The following is a 14,492-nucleotide window of genomic DNA, read 5'->3' as shown; positions in this document are numbered from 1 at the left end:
AGAGCTAGCTTTTGCTCATTTTCCACTTACTCTCATCCGATTTTGATTGAAGATAGCGAGCTGCGGCACCTTTTGATGGGGCGAAAGAGACTCCAAAATGGGTCAGAGTAAAAATATCTTCAACAATTATTCATAGAACCCCGCCTATCTCCACCATACCTCGACTCTGTGTGGAGGGAAAAAAAAAATCTGCATTGCACCGCAGTATGGGCGAAGCAGCCGAAGAAGAGGCTGTTAGCATGGGTGGTGATTCAATGTCCCTTTGTAGCAAAGGTTCACCAATGGTCATCTACGGACGCTTCATTCATCTTTCATTCTGACAAGACGTCAAACTGATTGAAAGATGTGAAACAGCCAGCAAATTTGAGAGATGTGTCGTCGTGATGGGTGGAGCAAGGAGACAGATTCCAGCGAAGGAGAGAGGCATGATGGTTGCCAAGTCCCTCTGGGGCCGCACTGTAAATCCACACACTAATCAGAGTCGGCAGCGAGAGATCAAAGGACTCTGTTCCAGCTTCTCTCTGAGCAAGACTTTGATGTGAGTGTGAGTATCTGTGCGTGTGTGTGAAAAATGAAAATGAGTAACAAACTAACGCTAAATAAATCTGATTCATATTTATTCATGTCTAGAGGTATAAAAAGGTCAGAAATGGTGTTGAGTTTGGGGCCAACCCCAGTGTCTGACAAACATGACATGCTTGAGTGCCCTGGCTTCAACCATGAATGAAGATAAGGACGCAAACATTCTTTGAATTATTCTGTTATGAAACTGGCAGTTTGAGAACAACCCCCGCCCCAAATTTCTGAGTGAAACTTGTAGCCTCAAGCAATTTCTTCACGCGAGTTGCAAGACTTTTAGTTTGTGGTGTCCCCCAATTTACTGGGCAGAAGAGAGACGGCCAGGTGACGCCTCAACCTTGAAGACAAGCGATGAGTTGTCAGCCTTTATGATCATTACAGGGACTGGTCTCAAGGATCTGTCAGATTGAGCACTACAGTGGCAAAGCTATCCTCGCAGCAGTAAGCTCTTTTAAAACGATTTTCACTGTCAAATTCATGCTGCACATTGACGCCTATCTCAAGATGGGGTTGCTCACCTGTGTTCATAAACGTGACGTGACTGTCGCTTCGTGGCCATTTGTTGCCACTGCAACTTGAGGAGAAACCACCCCGCTGCTGCTGAGCTGCAGTTACCATGGCGACGCATGTCCTCAGCAAAGCGCTTCAAAAGCCTCAAGTACTTATTGACTGATATATTGACACTTGTGATGCTGCCATTCTCCATGAAATAGGATAAACGTTAAAGGACTGAAAGGACTGCGGTAAAAAATGTTTCCCAGATAATATTTCTCAATTAATAGACTGATAACAAGTTTCCAGTTGATGTGTTTACATCCTGTGCGACAAAAATTACATTAAAAAACATATCTGAATGAATTTAATGGCAAATATGGCTTTAACAAGAGTGAGAGTTGAGGCTCACTTTTATCTGTCACTTTTTGTGAGTATACATATGTTGTGGTTTTACATTTCTGATATCCGTTTGCAAGAAAACAACGCTTTAAATCGTTAAATGTGAACTGTATCATCCTTTTTCTTATTGAACCTTGGATTTCAGGTAAAATGGCTTGCGTCTCCTGGATTTAGGTTTCAGTTGAAACATACTTTGCTGCCGTCTACTGAACATTAAATGTATTGCATGAGTGTGAATTTTTTAACTCCTCATTCATTGTGCTTGATCATCAATATCTACCATGGCAACAGGCCCTTGTTTGATCATCGCGTTTTCTAACCATAAGAATCAGCCCATCAGTTGTGCATCAACTACTGTGTGATGGTTATGAGTCCTGTGGAATAAGTTTATGAAGTAGCTATAGGTGAAAACGTCACACAAAGCGTGTTCAGCGACTCTCAGATCTTTTGAAATTCTGTGCGCAAATATATATTGCGCACAGAATTATATATATATATATATATATATATATATATATATATATATATATATATATATATATATATATATATATAGTTCAGATTTTTATCAGGCACCATCATTTTAAAAGAAAAATTTAAATATAATTTAAATCACATCCCATGAGAGAATGATTCCTGAGAATAAATTAGATTTTAAACTTATATATATTATAGTTTTGGTTTAAGTATCAAGTTTACAGAAAACGTTGTCCAATTTGGTCTAATTGAAAAACAATGACTCGCAAATAAACGATTAAATAAAAAATTAATTTGCATGCTTGCCTTCTAGCAAAGGGAAATAAAAATTAAAAAATCAAATGCAAATATTCTATTCGTCCACGCGATGACGCCAATGCTCAAGTGAAACGTGTTGGACCGCCAGCGAGCATGAGCTGTTTCCAGAGTTCGAATCGAAAGTTGAAAATACGAGCATCCTGCGTCGTATTTTGTCCAAGATCAGGTAGTGTCCCGTGGCCCTACCCAGGTGAAAAGACAGTGAGATAAGAAGGTTCAGCTGGACAAAAAGAAAAATGTGGTCTCCTTTTTCAATCCAGTGCAATGGACTACAGGAATCTTTATTTCTATATAGGGTTCATTTTCAAAATGATGAAAATAAGAATTCAGATTCAACACCTTTTGCCTGTATTGATGTAGCATTTTTCCAAATCATTTTTAATCATTGCGTCACTAAATGTGGTCTCTGTTGCAGTGGTTTCTCTAAGCTCAGACTCCTGACTCATGGGTTCCTCACTCTTCTATCCTTGAGAGGTGGGTTTATAGTTAAGATCAACAGTTTCATGACTTTTCCTCCCTGCCTGAGAACATTGTCAGCAGCGAGGTGGGGCCACTTTGTGTTTGTATTCCCCAAATTCTTCTTATTTCTGTCAGTTTTGTGCTCTTTCTCTTCATTAAACGGTCCTTTTAATTTTGGTACTTCGATTTCGCATATATATTTTTAACTTTGGCATCTCTTTCTGAGCGTAATGAAGGTGTAGCCAGCCAGTCAAGGATGGCAACAAACATGCTGCCCCTGAAACCCCTTCCCAAATTTAAAAAAAACATTGTTATTAATGCCATTAATAAAACGTTATTCGCGGTGAATTATTTTAGGTGAACTAATATTGAAGAAAACTGAGATGCAAAAAGCATCTCGAGTCTCCAACATGTTTCTGTACCACATGTCTCCCCTCTTGTCTGCTCCCTCCCAACAACAGCCTCTTCATCTCTCACACTTCGAGCTCAGCTTCAGTCTCTTCAGAAACCTTCCCTTTCAGCCATGCTGCTACAGCCCCACGTGTCCCCACCATACCTTCACTCTCTTCTTCACCTCCTTGAAAACCCTCTATGAGTGAAAACAGTTCCCAACTTCACATGTTGATCTCCAAACTGGGGGAGACCCCGAACCATGTCTATTAGACATTTTTAAAAGGAAGCTGAGTGCAGATGAATTTCCTCATCTCACCTCATAAAGTATTTGCAAAGAAAAAACTTCATTTACTCCTCCTTTGCTTTAAAATCTCATCCACTGTGTACTAGCTTTGCTGCGCAGTTTCAAAGCAGCGGTGTTTGATGGACTCATAGTCACTTGAACAGTGTGTGTCGCTGACTCTTTGTCTCTGTTTCTGTGGCTTCCGACTGAAGGATCTCCACTCTTTCTACAAGGTAAGCGAACTTCCTGGCGTTGTTTCCATGGCTGACAGCTGGTTTACCGCGATACATGTTTATAAAGTGAATAAAGGACTGGGGACTATTGTTTGATTGTGAGGCAGTGGCGTGTAAAAGTGACAGAAAAGAGACCCGGCTGAATGGAGAGGCGCAGACCTGCGCTCTCGGCCAGTTAATTAAAAGGCTCCTGTGATTGGACGCGCTCATAATCCCACTGGGCCTCTCCGCTACTAACTTGTGAGCAGAACACATCCCAGTCACAAAGTGCCCCAAGGCAAAGGGAGGAAGGAGACGCCAGAGGAGGCCGGCTACAGCAGGAGAGGCTCCTCACCCAGAACAATTACACAAGAGTTTGTGGCTATGTGCGCAACAAGGGGGAGCAGCGAGCAGAGGAGGTGAGCGCTTGTTCAGTCCTTCAAGAGTCAGTGGGAAAGGAGTGCGGAGACTCGACAGCAACTCCTGAAAACTCTCCAAGTGCGCATCCCGAGCTAGAAAAGTCAAGACAGCAAGGCAACTCTTGGATCTGAAAATGAATGTCAATGAAGAGAACCTTCTCAAGTCCATCAGCAACGACGCGCTCCTGGACCTGACGCAGCGCTACGGACAGTCCGCGTTCGGCTTCGGCGCTGGCCATGGTGCTGGAAGCCCCGGCCGCTTCCAGCTCACCCCCGCCGCCGACTTCCTCTCCGGACAGACGGCCAAGTCGAACGAGAGCGGCGGGGAGCACACCAGCGACGACGAGGACGGCTTCGACTCGCTGGAGTCCAGGAAAAGAGGCTCGTCATTTGGGGACGACAAGCCCGGGGGGCCCCTGGCCAAGAAGTCCAAGGAGCAGCGGTCCCTGCGACTCAGCATCAACGCCCGGGAGAGGCGGAGGATGCACGACCTGAACGACGCCCTGGACGGACTCAGAGCCGTGATCCCCTACGCGCACAGCCCCTCGGTGAGAAAACTCTCCAAAATAGCGACCCTTCTGCTCGCCAAAAACTATATCCTCATGCAAGCGCAGGCTCTGGAGGAGATGAGGCGGCTCGTCGCCTATCTGAACCAGGGACAGACCATAACCTCGCCGATCCCCACCGCTCTGGCGCCCTTTGGCCAGGCGGCCGTGTACCCGTTCTCCGGTTCGGCTCTCGCCACCTGCGCCGACAAGTGCTCCACTTATTCCGGGACACCGTCCAGCCTCTTCAAACACTGCAACGACAAGCCTTGATTTCACTCGCTCTCACCTTCCCCCAACTTTTTCTTTTCTTTTCTTTTTTCTTTTTTTTTTTTTTAAATCCAGGTCTAGTGTCGGTCACTCTCCTTCAACGTCCATCTGTGGAAAATAGACGTAATATTAAGTTTAAGTTGCGATATTGGCGCCATTAAAATGACAATTGTTTTTGCTTGAATATTTCTTTTGATTTCATTTAGTTATCTATGCAACATTGAACAACTTAAATTGATGGCTGAAGTGAACTCTTGCACATCACTCATGATTGTATTTACACCTGCGAATATAAACAGATTTAAGAATGGCCTGAAAACACACTGGAGATGTTGCAACGTGAATTTCATATATTGTTTATATGTCTTTATAATTAAAAACATATCTATGCTCGGACTGGCTTGACTTTATTTTCGTCCTCCTAACTTCCACCCCCCCAAATATTCCTTCTCACCCTTGACATGAAAAGATGGGTCGGAACAAGCTCAGTGGGGCTGGTGGGGCCAGTTTGTGCTGAGGGGAAGGGCGCGCTAGTCGCCCCCCGGGGCACCCAGGACCTGTCTCTGGGTATTTGGGTGACAGCAGACTCTTACACCCTGGATATCCATTAACACGATTTCAACCGCTGTCTTTAGAGCGCCACTAAATTTACTGAACGTTACAAGGCCACTGTTCTTTTGCAGGTTTTTGGGCACTCGATGCAGGGACTGTGACTTAAATATACTCACCATAGTGATCATCTAAAATATATATTTTTAAGGCTGGACTTGCCTTCAAATCTGTGGACTAGCGAAGAAACTGCCAAATTTTGAACAATTTAAATACATTAGATCAAACATGTTTCACGAGTGGTGTTTAAGATTGTAAAAACTAAGCGTATATTATAAATTAATGAACTAGTGTCAGGCAAATGTATGAAAACTAAAGGTGTAATAAGTATGCTATGGCTTGCTACAGTGACAGAAAGTATAACATAACATGCATAACATCGGCTTAAATCTGGAAGTAGCGTGATCTAAAAAAAAATCTATTCTAAATCAAATTTGTATTTTTCAGTTTGTTTGTATGAAATCTATCTATCTATCTATCTATCTATCTATCTATCTATCTATCTATCTATCTATCTATATGGTTTGCTTAAATATTTATTTGCCATCAAATAGCGCGCTTGTGATATTTCAAATGGCATCCTCATTCAAGGCGTAAAATTGAAATTTTTTTTTGCGGTTAGATATTGTGGTGGCATGAAAAAGTTGTTGCACAAGATTTTTAACATATTCATTTATTTTGAAATAATATACATGTAGCAAAACTATATATTCCTATTAACTACAAAATGTATTGTCAAACAGAAATAATCCTAAAAATAATGATTATTATTATTACAAGGTATTTGCACAAGATAATAAAAAGTATAATAGTGATTTAAATATATATGTGGATGTCTTTTGATTTGTGTTAAGCACTCGCTCCTCTCAAAGTAAGTCTTCACACACTGCTGGAGCGACAGTCGGAGAAAGTGGATAAGTGTCTCCCTCTCTTACAATTTCGCCATGTGACACAACAACAGGCCACCCATGGCATCTTAAATGGCCCCTCTGATGATACATGTCTTGTTTGAGAGCCCCTGAGACAGTCGGGCAGTGGGGATGAAATGTGACAAATGCTCCTCATGATGTGAAGGCTGCAGCGCTGTGTTCCATCAGTCTGCGCTGCGCCTAATTGCCATAAATGAGATGGTTGCCTTTTTGCACAGACGGATGGGTGGTCACTCTCCCTCCCTACAGGCCCCTAATGTTGAGCTGGTGAAATATATGTTTTATTGTTGCCCCTTATTATCCTAATGGCCGTCAGTGCATGGTGGCACGGTGTCAGTCGTGGGTTGGCCGCCCTGATTCCGCTGCAAGTATTTATGGACCTTTTAGTCGACTAGCAGAAACCAATGAATTGTACACAACACCTTCATTTATCTTTTCGCAATGTTCACTCTTTTATAGTATGATGAGGTACTGTAAATATGACATGTGAGCTTTGCTTAAAAAGGATAAATCCATTTCTAGTTCCACTTTTCATCCCATTATATATAGAAATATTCCTTTTTTTTTTAAGACTTAGAAGCTGAAGTAACAGTATGAGCTGATGTGGACTGTGTTAGACAAAAAAAAAACAAAAGTGGATAAAATCCATCCAAATTTTTGCAGTTAATGTGGACAGTAGCGACTGGTTGTTGCAAAAAAAATGTATATTGGCTGAGTCGGTGCCACTTCACACATATTTGCTTTCGCCTTTTAAAGCCATCTGGAAGCAATTTTTCAAGCAGCAACAGTGGCCTTGATTGTTATTAATGAATAATAACTGGCTAATTGATTTCAGCTAATGACGTGGCCATTTCCTTGGCAATTGTGTGCAGCAAGGTTTAGAATGACAGTAACGTCGCTCCGTCGTTTCGCTTTGTTCGGCTCTATCAATGCAATTTCAAGTGCCAGTCTCATCAACTCCGCCGTGAATAAAAATGGCCGTCCGTCTCTCCGCTGCCTCCACATGCGCCCCAGTGCGGTTCAGAAGTCTGGACCGACTGTGTGATGTCTGTAAACATTTGTGTTTCCTCTCAGTGGGATCCAAAGAGAGTGATTTCATTAGCATGGCTCAGAGCTTTGAGGTATGTTTGTGTGCTTTTCTCCAAACCGATGGTATAGTACTAAAACCATATGCCCTTAAGTGTGTACCTCGGCCTAATGCTTCTGACAGCGCTGCTTTCTCTAATTAAGTTCTCTCCATGTGCGAGCGTTTGTGTCTGATGCACATTGTAGCGCTCCACCTCACACACAGTCTCTCCGCACACGTACTGTACTAGCCACAGAGGCCTTGGAGGAAAATGAACACGCTTCAGCTATGATTAAGTCTGGGACGACCAAAGGGGCTCGCAAGAAATGTTTCTTTTTTTATTGTTTAAAATTGCTCACGCAAGCATGGTCGCGGCTTTAAGATGTCAGGTGACGCAAGGAGTTGTTTATGAGCTCCTCTTTTTGTGTAAAAGCCAAAGGAGCGCCCCGAAAATCCTCTGACGTCATAATCCCTCAACCCTGAAGCAGCACCTTGTCGGACGCAGTGAGCTGGTTGCTTGTGATTTTGTGTGAAGATGTGTTAATCTGTGATCAGAACTGGGAAGTGGCGGCTAAACATGGGGCACCTGAGGAAGTGGTAGGAGCCAGGCTGACCACAACTGTATCCCATGACACCTTCTTTGTGTTGAATACTCTTTCATTTGCGAGACTGTCTTCCCCTCGTTCCCATCCCCCAGTTTCCATCTTCGGTTTTTGTTGGTCTTGACAGACGATCCAAGCTGACAAACGGGTGCATCCGTTACTGTAGCAGTGCCTAATCTCTGTAATGGCCCTACAGATACTGGACTGGTGGTGAGCAAACACTGACACGTTCATGCCAAGCGCACCTCCAGTGGGGAGGAATGGCGCACGCGAAGCCCCGAGGTCAACCATTACCATCCCTGTGTTCAGCCTTTTGTACCCACCCTTCCCAGTCTCTCCTCCTCTCTCCGCTCAGCACCAGCTGAGGAGCACCGTGAATTTGTGGGGAGCAGGGGGAGCGCGTTATCCTCATTAATTAATGACAAAAGCGATGTAATTGGCCATCCATAATCCACCAAGCGTGGACGGCGTGACAGGCCGGGCCGTCCTGTATACTGAGAGCCACTTCCAAACACACATTCGCAGCCGCTCCATTTGATGTTAAACAGCATAAAGCCAAAGAGAAAAATGTGGCAGCTCACTTCATAGCGCTCTTGACACCGGGGCGTGGGAGGGTCCGCAGGGCCGGCGCTACAGAACCGGGCTGCAACATGGACACCCCCCCACCTGCCCCCCACCCACCTTTTTGAAAAGACAAGATTAATGGCAGTTCCTGTCTCAGACTATCTTGCACTCGTCTAATTAAAAGCGTTGGAACATGCGCGTGGCCAAGGATCAGTGGCTTTTAATGAGGAGCTTGTAGGCTGATTTGGGCCTCATTTTCTGCTTAATAAGGCCAGTTTAAAAAGTAATTTTGGGGGCGATGTGACGGCTTTAAACCCGCTCATTACCAATGAGAGCAAGTGGCTTAACCACTTCAGGAAACGCTGTGTTTAATTAATATTGCGTCAGGTGCGCGGGTGAGCTGACAGCCGCGGACGGTGGACCACCAGCCCATGAGCAGTGGAGCTCAAACTGATGAAGAACTTTCAAGGGCACTGGTTCCATTAAGCTGCTTCATTACGGCCTCCATCATGAAACGGAACAATAGAAACTGAACATGGATCTGTTTGTGTTCACGTTTTGTTGCCCCACCTCACTCCCCCCCAGCCCAAGAAGACTCCTATTGAGGTCACTCAGTTTAAGAGCTTTAAGAGTCTTGCAACAACTTTCACTGTGCGTGGTGAACACTTGCAGCGACGATGAGGGCTACAAAGGCTCTTATGGCCTCTTCATCCCATTGTGGTAATCTTCTTAGTCCTTTGACTCCACTGTTCAATATGGAAAGAGCAGAAAAGAGCTGGACTTACGGAGCTTTCGGTTTCCAGCGGCTCAGTTGCTGGGATTGTCTGCTGTCCAGGACCAATTACCACACAAACAGGCTGCGCACTTTCCACGATGACACGAGCCACAAATCAGGGAAAGCAGCCGTCTTGATCATTTAATGGCCCAATAAAGCTCAACGTTATCGCTGCTCAATACTCATCTTTTAAAAACAAACAAAAGTTATGAACACACTGACACTTTTTCAAAGATATTACCTTTAACCGCAGCTTTATTTTTGATGATTCTTATAGCTCCTATTAAACTAGGAGTTTGCTGAGTGATTGATCTGGTCAAATTTGTAGTCAAAGTTACTCTGTCCTTGATGTGTAAACTGTCCTCTTGCTGCGTCTCTGTGATCTTCTCCGCACCACAATTGAGGAATTTAGTTGGATCACCGTGATTAAAGGGCACCTGGAAATAAAAGCTATTAAAATAAACACACAAAAACATGCTGAGCTTTCAAGAGTTTTTGTACTCTAGGTGTGTGTCTGGTTGTCTGTTCATGTGTGATGGACTGGCAACCTGTCCTGGGTGTTCCCTGTGTCTCGCTCCAACTGGTCCAGATGGAAGCCAAAACCAAGAAGCCCCCCCACCCATTTAAATAAAAGCCAAGATGGCTGACAAGTAAAGACTAATATTATTGAGGAAAAGGGACAGTAATTTATGATTATGTCCCTTCATTTTCTGCAGGTTGAGAGGGTCGTAATGGCTAGAAGTGACTTCTCCTTGAGCTTTTGTTTGAGCACTTGGAAGTATTAACCGATTGAAACCCAAAGGAACCCAATAAAGTGATGTGAAAATGTAAAGTTAGTAAGCATGAAGCAAGTCTGGATTTATTCATCTCTAATTGCACATTTTGGTCAAGAAAACCATCCAGAAAATGAATGCAAGACAAGAGGTTTAAATTCAGGGGTGAGATAAATGCGAAGTGTGCGCAGTAATCTCCACAGTGGGGCCCTGCTTACACTACTTCCATCGTGTCCACTGATAATATTCACACTGTACACCATCCTATCAGGTGATATCACAAGTATTTGACGGATTAGCGCCATAAGAGGGGGGTTTATTCTGTTTTGTCGCAGGGATAATTCCTCTGAATATTCCGGCGTTTTCATTCTAATATGAAAATGGATTTTGTCTTTTTTTTTTATCGCCCAATTGGAGTCTTCAGGACACAGCGACAGACGAGGGCACCATTTGATTTGACTGAAAGAGAGACACAAACAAATACAGACGGACGAGGCAATGTAAAGAGTGATTGTTTTCAGCGAAAACCTGATCCATATGACTGTCCCTTCCGTCGTCTTTGTTTGGCGACGTCCAACTTTCTTTGGTTAAGATGATTATTTTCCTGAAGATTGGCTGTAATGCTGCAAAGCCCGAGTGCCTTGTTTTTCCCTTTCACAGAATGCAAATAAGAGGATAATAACACCGGATACCATCCCTGCTGACAGTTATTGTTTTCCAATTGTTTTGGTCCCGACTCAAACGGCAGAAAAAACACCTCATGTTTGTGTCCCGAGGTATCCCCTGCTGTTTTTGTTGTGGGAGATGGAGTCATATGTTCGACACAATTAGAGCATCACCTTATTGAAAGACAATATTGCTCCTAATTAATAAACTGCTGAGTGTGTGGGGGGGAGAAAGTGCCCTTTCTAACCTGCCTGTGTTATCTGGGTGGTCCAGTTCACATCTCCGCTCTCAAGGTTGCGGTGCTCAGACGATGGACAGGAGACAGCTGCCCATCAGTCTCCGGCTCCGACGGGCCATTAGTGCACCAACAGTCCAATGTTTGCGTGGAGGTGTTTGTCATTCGTGGCTTTAATTAGACAGCCTTGTTAATGGAGGAGATGACTTTGGAGCTTGAATGACACACTGTCATCTCAGGGCGGCGAGGATAAACTAGCAGAGAGTAAAAGTGAAGGGTGAAAGCAGGGTCATACTGAGATTATTTATGAATGGATGACTGTGTGGTGCTTCTTAATGGTCCCCATACTGTATCTCTGTGGCTCCAGGTCACCTGCCGTTCCCTCTGTTGTGTTAAGGATAATCCCAGGAAGTGAATTGGAGCAACAATAATGTGAAGCATGCCTCTTATTGTAAGCCCAGGAGTCTCTTACACACATATGCACGCACGCAGGGGGACAGCTTCTCACCGCTTTGGAGGAAATCCATGTGTCCACATACCTCTTCAGAGGTGTCAGTATGCTTCATGATAAGACAATATTTTGAGGCACAAAAAGACTGACCAGGTGTTTAGAAGCCAGTGTGGATCCTGTAGTGGGTTGCCTGCCAGCTTTAAGGACTTAAAGGTGTCAAAGATGTGCTTTGGAGCAGCAGGTGGAGATGTTGACAGAGCCAAATCTGCTGCGTTGTCTTGCCCCAAGTCCTAAGCTAAACTGCCTTCCTCATTGGTTGTCTTCCTCCTCTTCCGCTACCTGGTTCTGCCTCCACCCATCTGGTCTCCACAACTCCAAACTTATCACATCAGCTCTGATATACTTGTTTCAAAACTCGTCAATTGAGAACCAGCACTCCTTCAATTTCTTACTCAGATTCTTCTCTTTGTCTCAGAGGTACTCAAACACAAACCTGAAAGGGCCACAAATTTTTTTTAAACAAGTCTGCATTACATAAAGTTATAAACAAAAATAAAAATTCAACCTCTTCATCCCAGACTTCTGAAGCACATGTGTGTGGTGCTGGTTGGGAGAATAAACACAAAGGTAATGTTACTATACGTTTTTGACTGTTTAATAACTATTTCTAATAACTGTTTCTGTGAAAAAAAAATTGAATTTGAAGCGAAATCTCAACTTCAATTTAAGAACTCCAAAATGACACGAATATACAAAGTGAGACAATGCATCTAAACTTTGAACTATTCTATATATTTACAATAACACACTTGCACTCTTGGACTGGAAACATTCCGTTTATTTGCCAGTTGGTTTTGGGTGGAACTCAGGCTAAAACATGTGATGCAACTCTCCCAAATTAGCCGTCTAACTTACATGAAATCACTTTTCTCAGGTGATAAACATTCTATCAGAGTGCAAACCAGCCCTGTGTTTGTCACGCTCCTTGTTAGTGAAGGCACAGCTGTGCGCATGATTATTTTTTTAAACCTCAATATACATTTTGAATTACTCAATAGTCATTGCGGAATAACTTTTGAACCAAGATGCAGGGCTACAATGTGTTTGGGTACAACCTAGTGCAATAGGAATCAGGACTCCTGTTGTGATAGTGATGTGAGTGTAAAAGCTTCAGCTCTTTTTTTGTCAGATGATTGTTCAATTTTCCAAATAAGAGAAACCTTAGAGGAGATTTGGTCATTTAAAATGAACAAGTCGGCTACAGACCGTACACCTTGTTACTCTTCTGCTTCATACAATATGACCCCTGCCTGTGGTCTCCACCATCTGGGTAGGATTGAGCAACCTGGTGGTCTTTCCACAGTCAAAGTGGTCTCCACTGTTCCATTCTATCTACTCTCCCTTTTTTTAATCCCAGTGCAATGGCACGTTCTGTTGTTTTTAGCCCCAAACTAAAGTGAATTTGAATAAATGTCCAGCAGTTTGTCCAAAAGTACATCCGCTGTAATGCGACAAGCATGTCCAAAAGCTTACGCAGCTTACATGTTGATACAGGTGCATCTGTGCTGACGTGAACGAAAACATGTTTACCTCGAAACAATGAAACAAATTATTTTTTATTTTCTTGGAAATGTTACTAAGCTCACAAATCATAATCTTACCCCTTTTTTAATATGACAAAGCATGGAATTTGGATCTATGGCAGGGAATTACACAGTATCCCCCCGACTGTACACACACGCACACACACACACACTCACACATGGATTTATGATTCTTCTTATGAGGTGAACATGGGATTTCTGGTAATGTCCCAGCTCCATTTTCATTTTAATCATGGCAATGGGATCAGACAAGCTGGTGGGGCACGGCTGAAGGGGCTCGATTGACTGTTCTGATTGAGTTTTCTTTGTTTGCCAGATATGTAATACAGTCTGCTTAAGAGGATTTTCTGAAGACATTATTGTGTTATTTAATCACTGGCAAAGGTTAACCTGCTCTTGTCCGGCACCGGACAACCAGATTGAACTGAAAACTCTATTAATTATAAAGTCTTCATGACAAACAATCCAAAAGCATATTTTTATTTTTTTGACACAAAAGTAAATAAATGAAAAAGCAACAGACAAAAGAAGAAAAAAATGTTATTTTCACAGTAAATATTTAATGAATTGTTATTTCAGCTGCGAGTCCCATTTTTCACTTGCTGTATAGTGATTTCATCTTCACTGCGGTTGATATTCTGGGATTAAAATTGTGGATTTCTCAACACAAAAGGCCACATAGTGTGAGGGAGTCACTCTAAAAGCCGTCTAAATATGTCTGAATATGTAAATAGAGGTCGCTAATATGTAAACGGTCCTGCCGTCTGCCACTGGGGAGATTAAAGGGGTGGAGGTGAAGGGGTGACCCCCTTTGTTTAATGTTCCGTTTTCACTCTTAACTCCTCATTAAAAGGAGTAGCCGTTATCATCACCCCACCCCGACCCAAACATAATCATGATATGCAGATCTAACGCTCACAGATCAAGTGAGTGCATTATAGTGTGCTGGCATGTGTGCGTCAAAGTGGGAGGAGAGTGTTAAGCCTTGCATTAGCTTTGCTCAGTTTGTGGGGTTGCCTGCATCAGTGGAGGTATTATTCCCAGGCTTCCCAGTAGGGTGCAACTCTTTTCACCACCATATTCAACTGCACTCTTTTCTCTCTCGTATTTTGAGTTTACATTTTTACAAGATGAATATGATACCTTAAAACTTCTATGGTTTTCTTAGTGATTCTAAGTGTAAAGAGATGGAAATTGTATTATTTTTTTTACATAAAATAATTATGATTGACAGTACGTTTTTAAAGAACATTCCAGGCAGATATTTTCCAGAAACTTTAATTTCTTAAACTTTAATTTTCATAAAAACGCACGTGCATGAAACCCAATTTGTTTATTTTATTATATATTTTTACAGTGGTTATACTAA

The 14,492-nt window shown here is 42.9% G+C and overlaps 1 protein-coding gene across 1 annotated transcript; it reads left to right on the top strand.

Moving 5' to 3' along the window:
* The first annotated feature begins 3,892 nt into the window (after positions 1 to 3,892).
* On the top strand, positions 3,893 to 5,237 carry bhlhe23 (basic helix-loop-helix family, member e23). The gene has a single exon (XM_053849939.1). It carries the CDS (start codon positions 4,169 to 4,171, stop codon positions 4,850 to 4,852), a length of 684 nt encoding a protein of 227 aa, XP_053705914.1. The 5' UTR covers positions 3,893 to 4,168; the 3' UTR covers positions 4,853 to 5,237.
* Positions 5,238 to 14,492: the final 9,255 nt, after the last annotated feature.

Source organism: Synchiropus splendidus, chromosome 18, assembly GCF_027744825.2.
Source record: "Synchiropus splendidus isolate RoL2022-P1 chromosome 18, RoL_Sspl_1.0, whole genome shotgun sequence".
Lineage (NCBI taxonomy): Eukaryota > Metazoa > Chordata > Actinopteri > Syngnathiformes > Callionymidae > Synchiropus > Synchiropus splendidus.
This window is presented reverse-complemented; position numbering and strand designations above follow the sequence as displayed.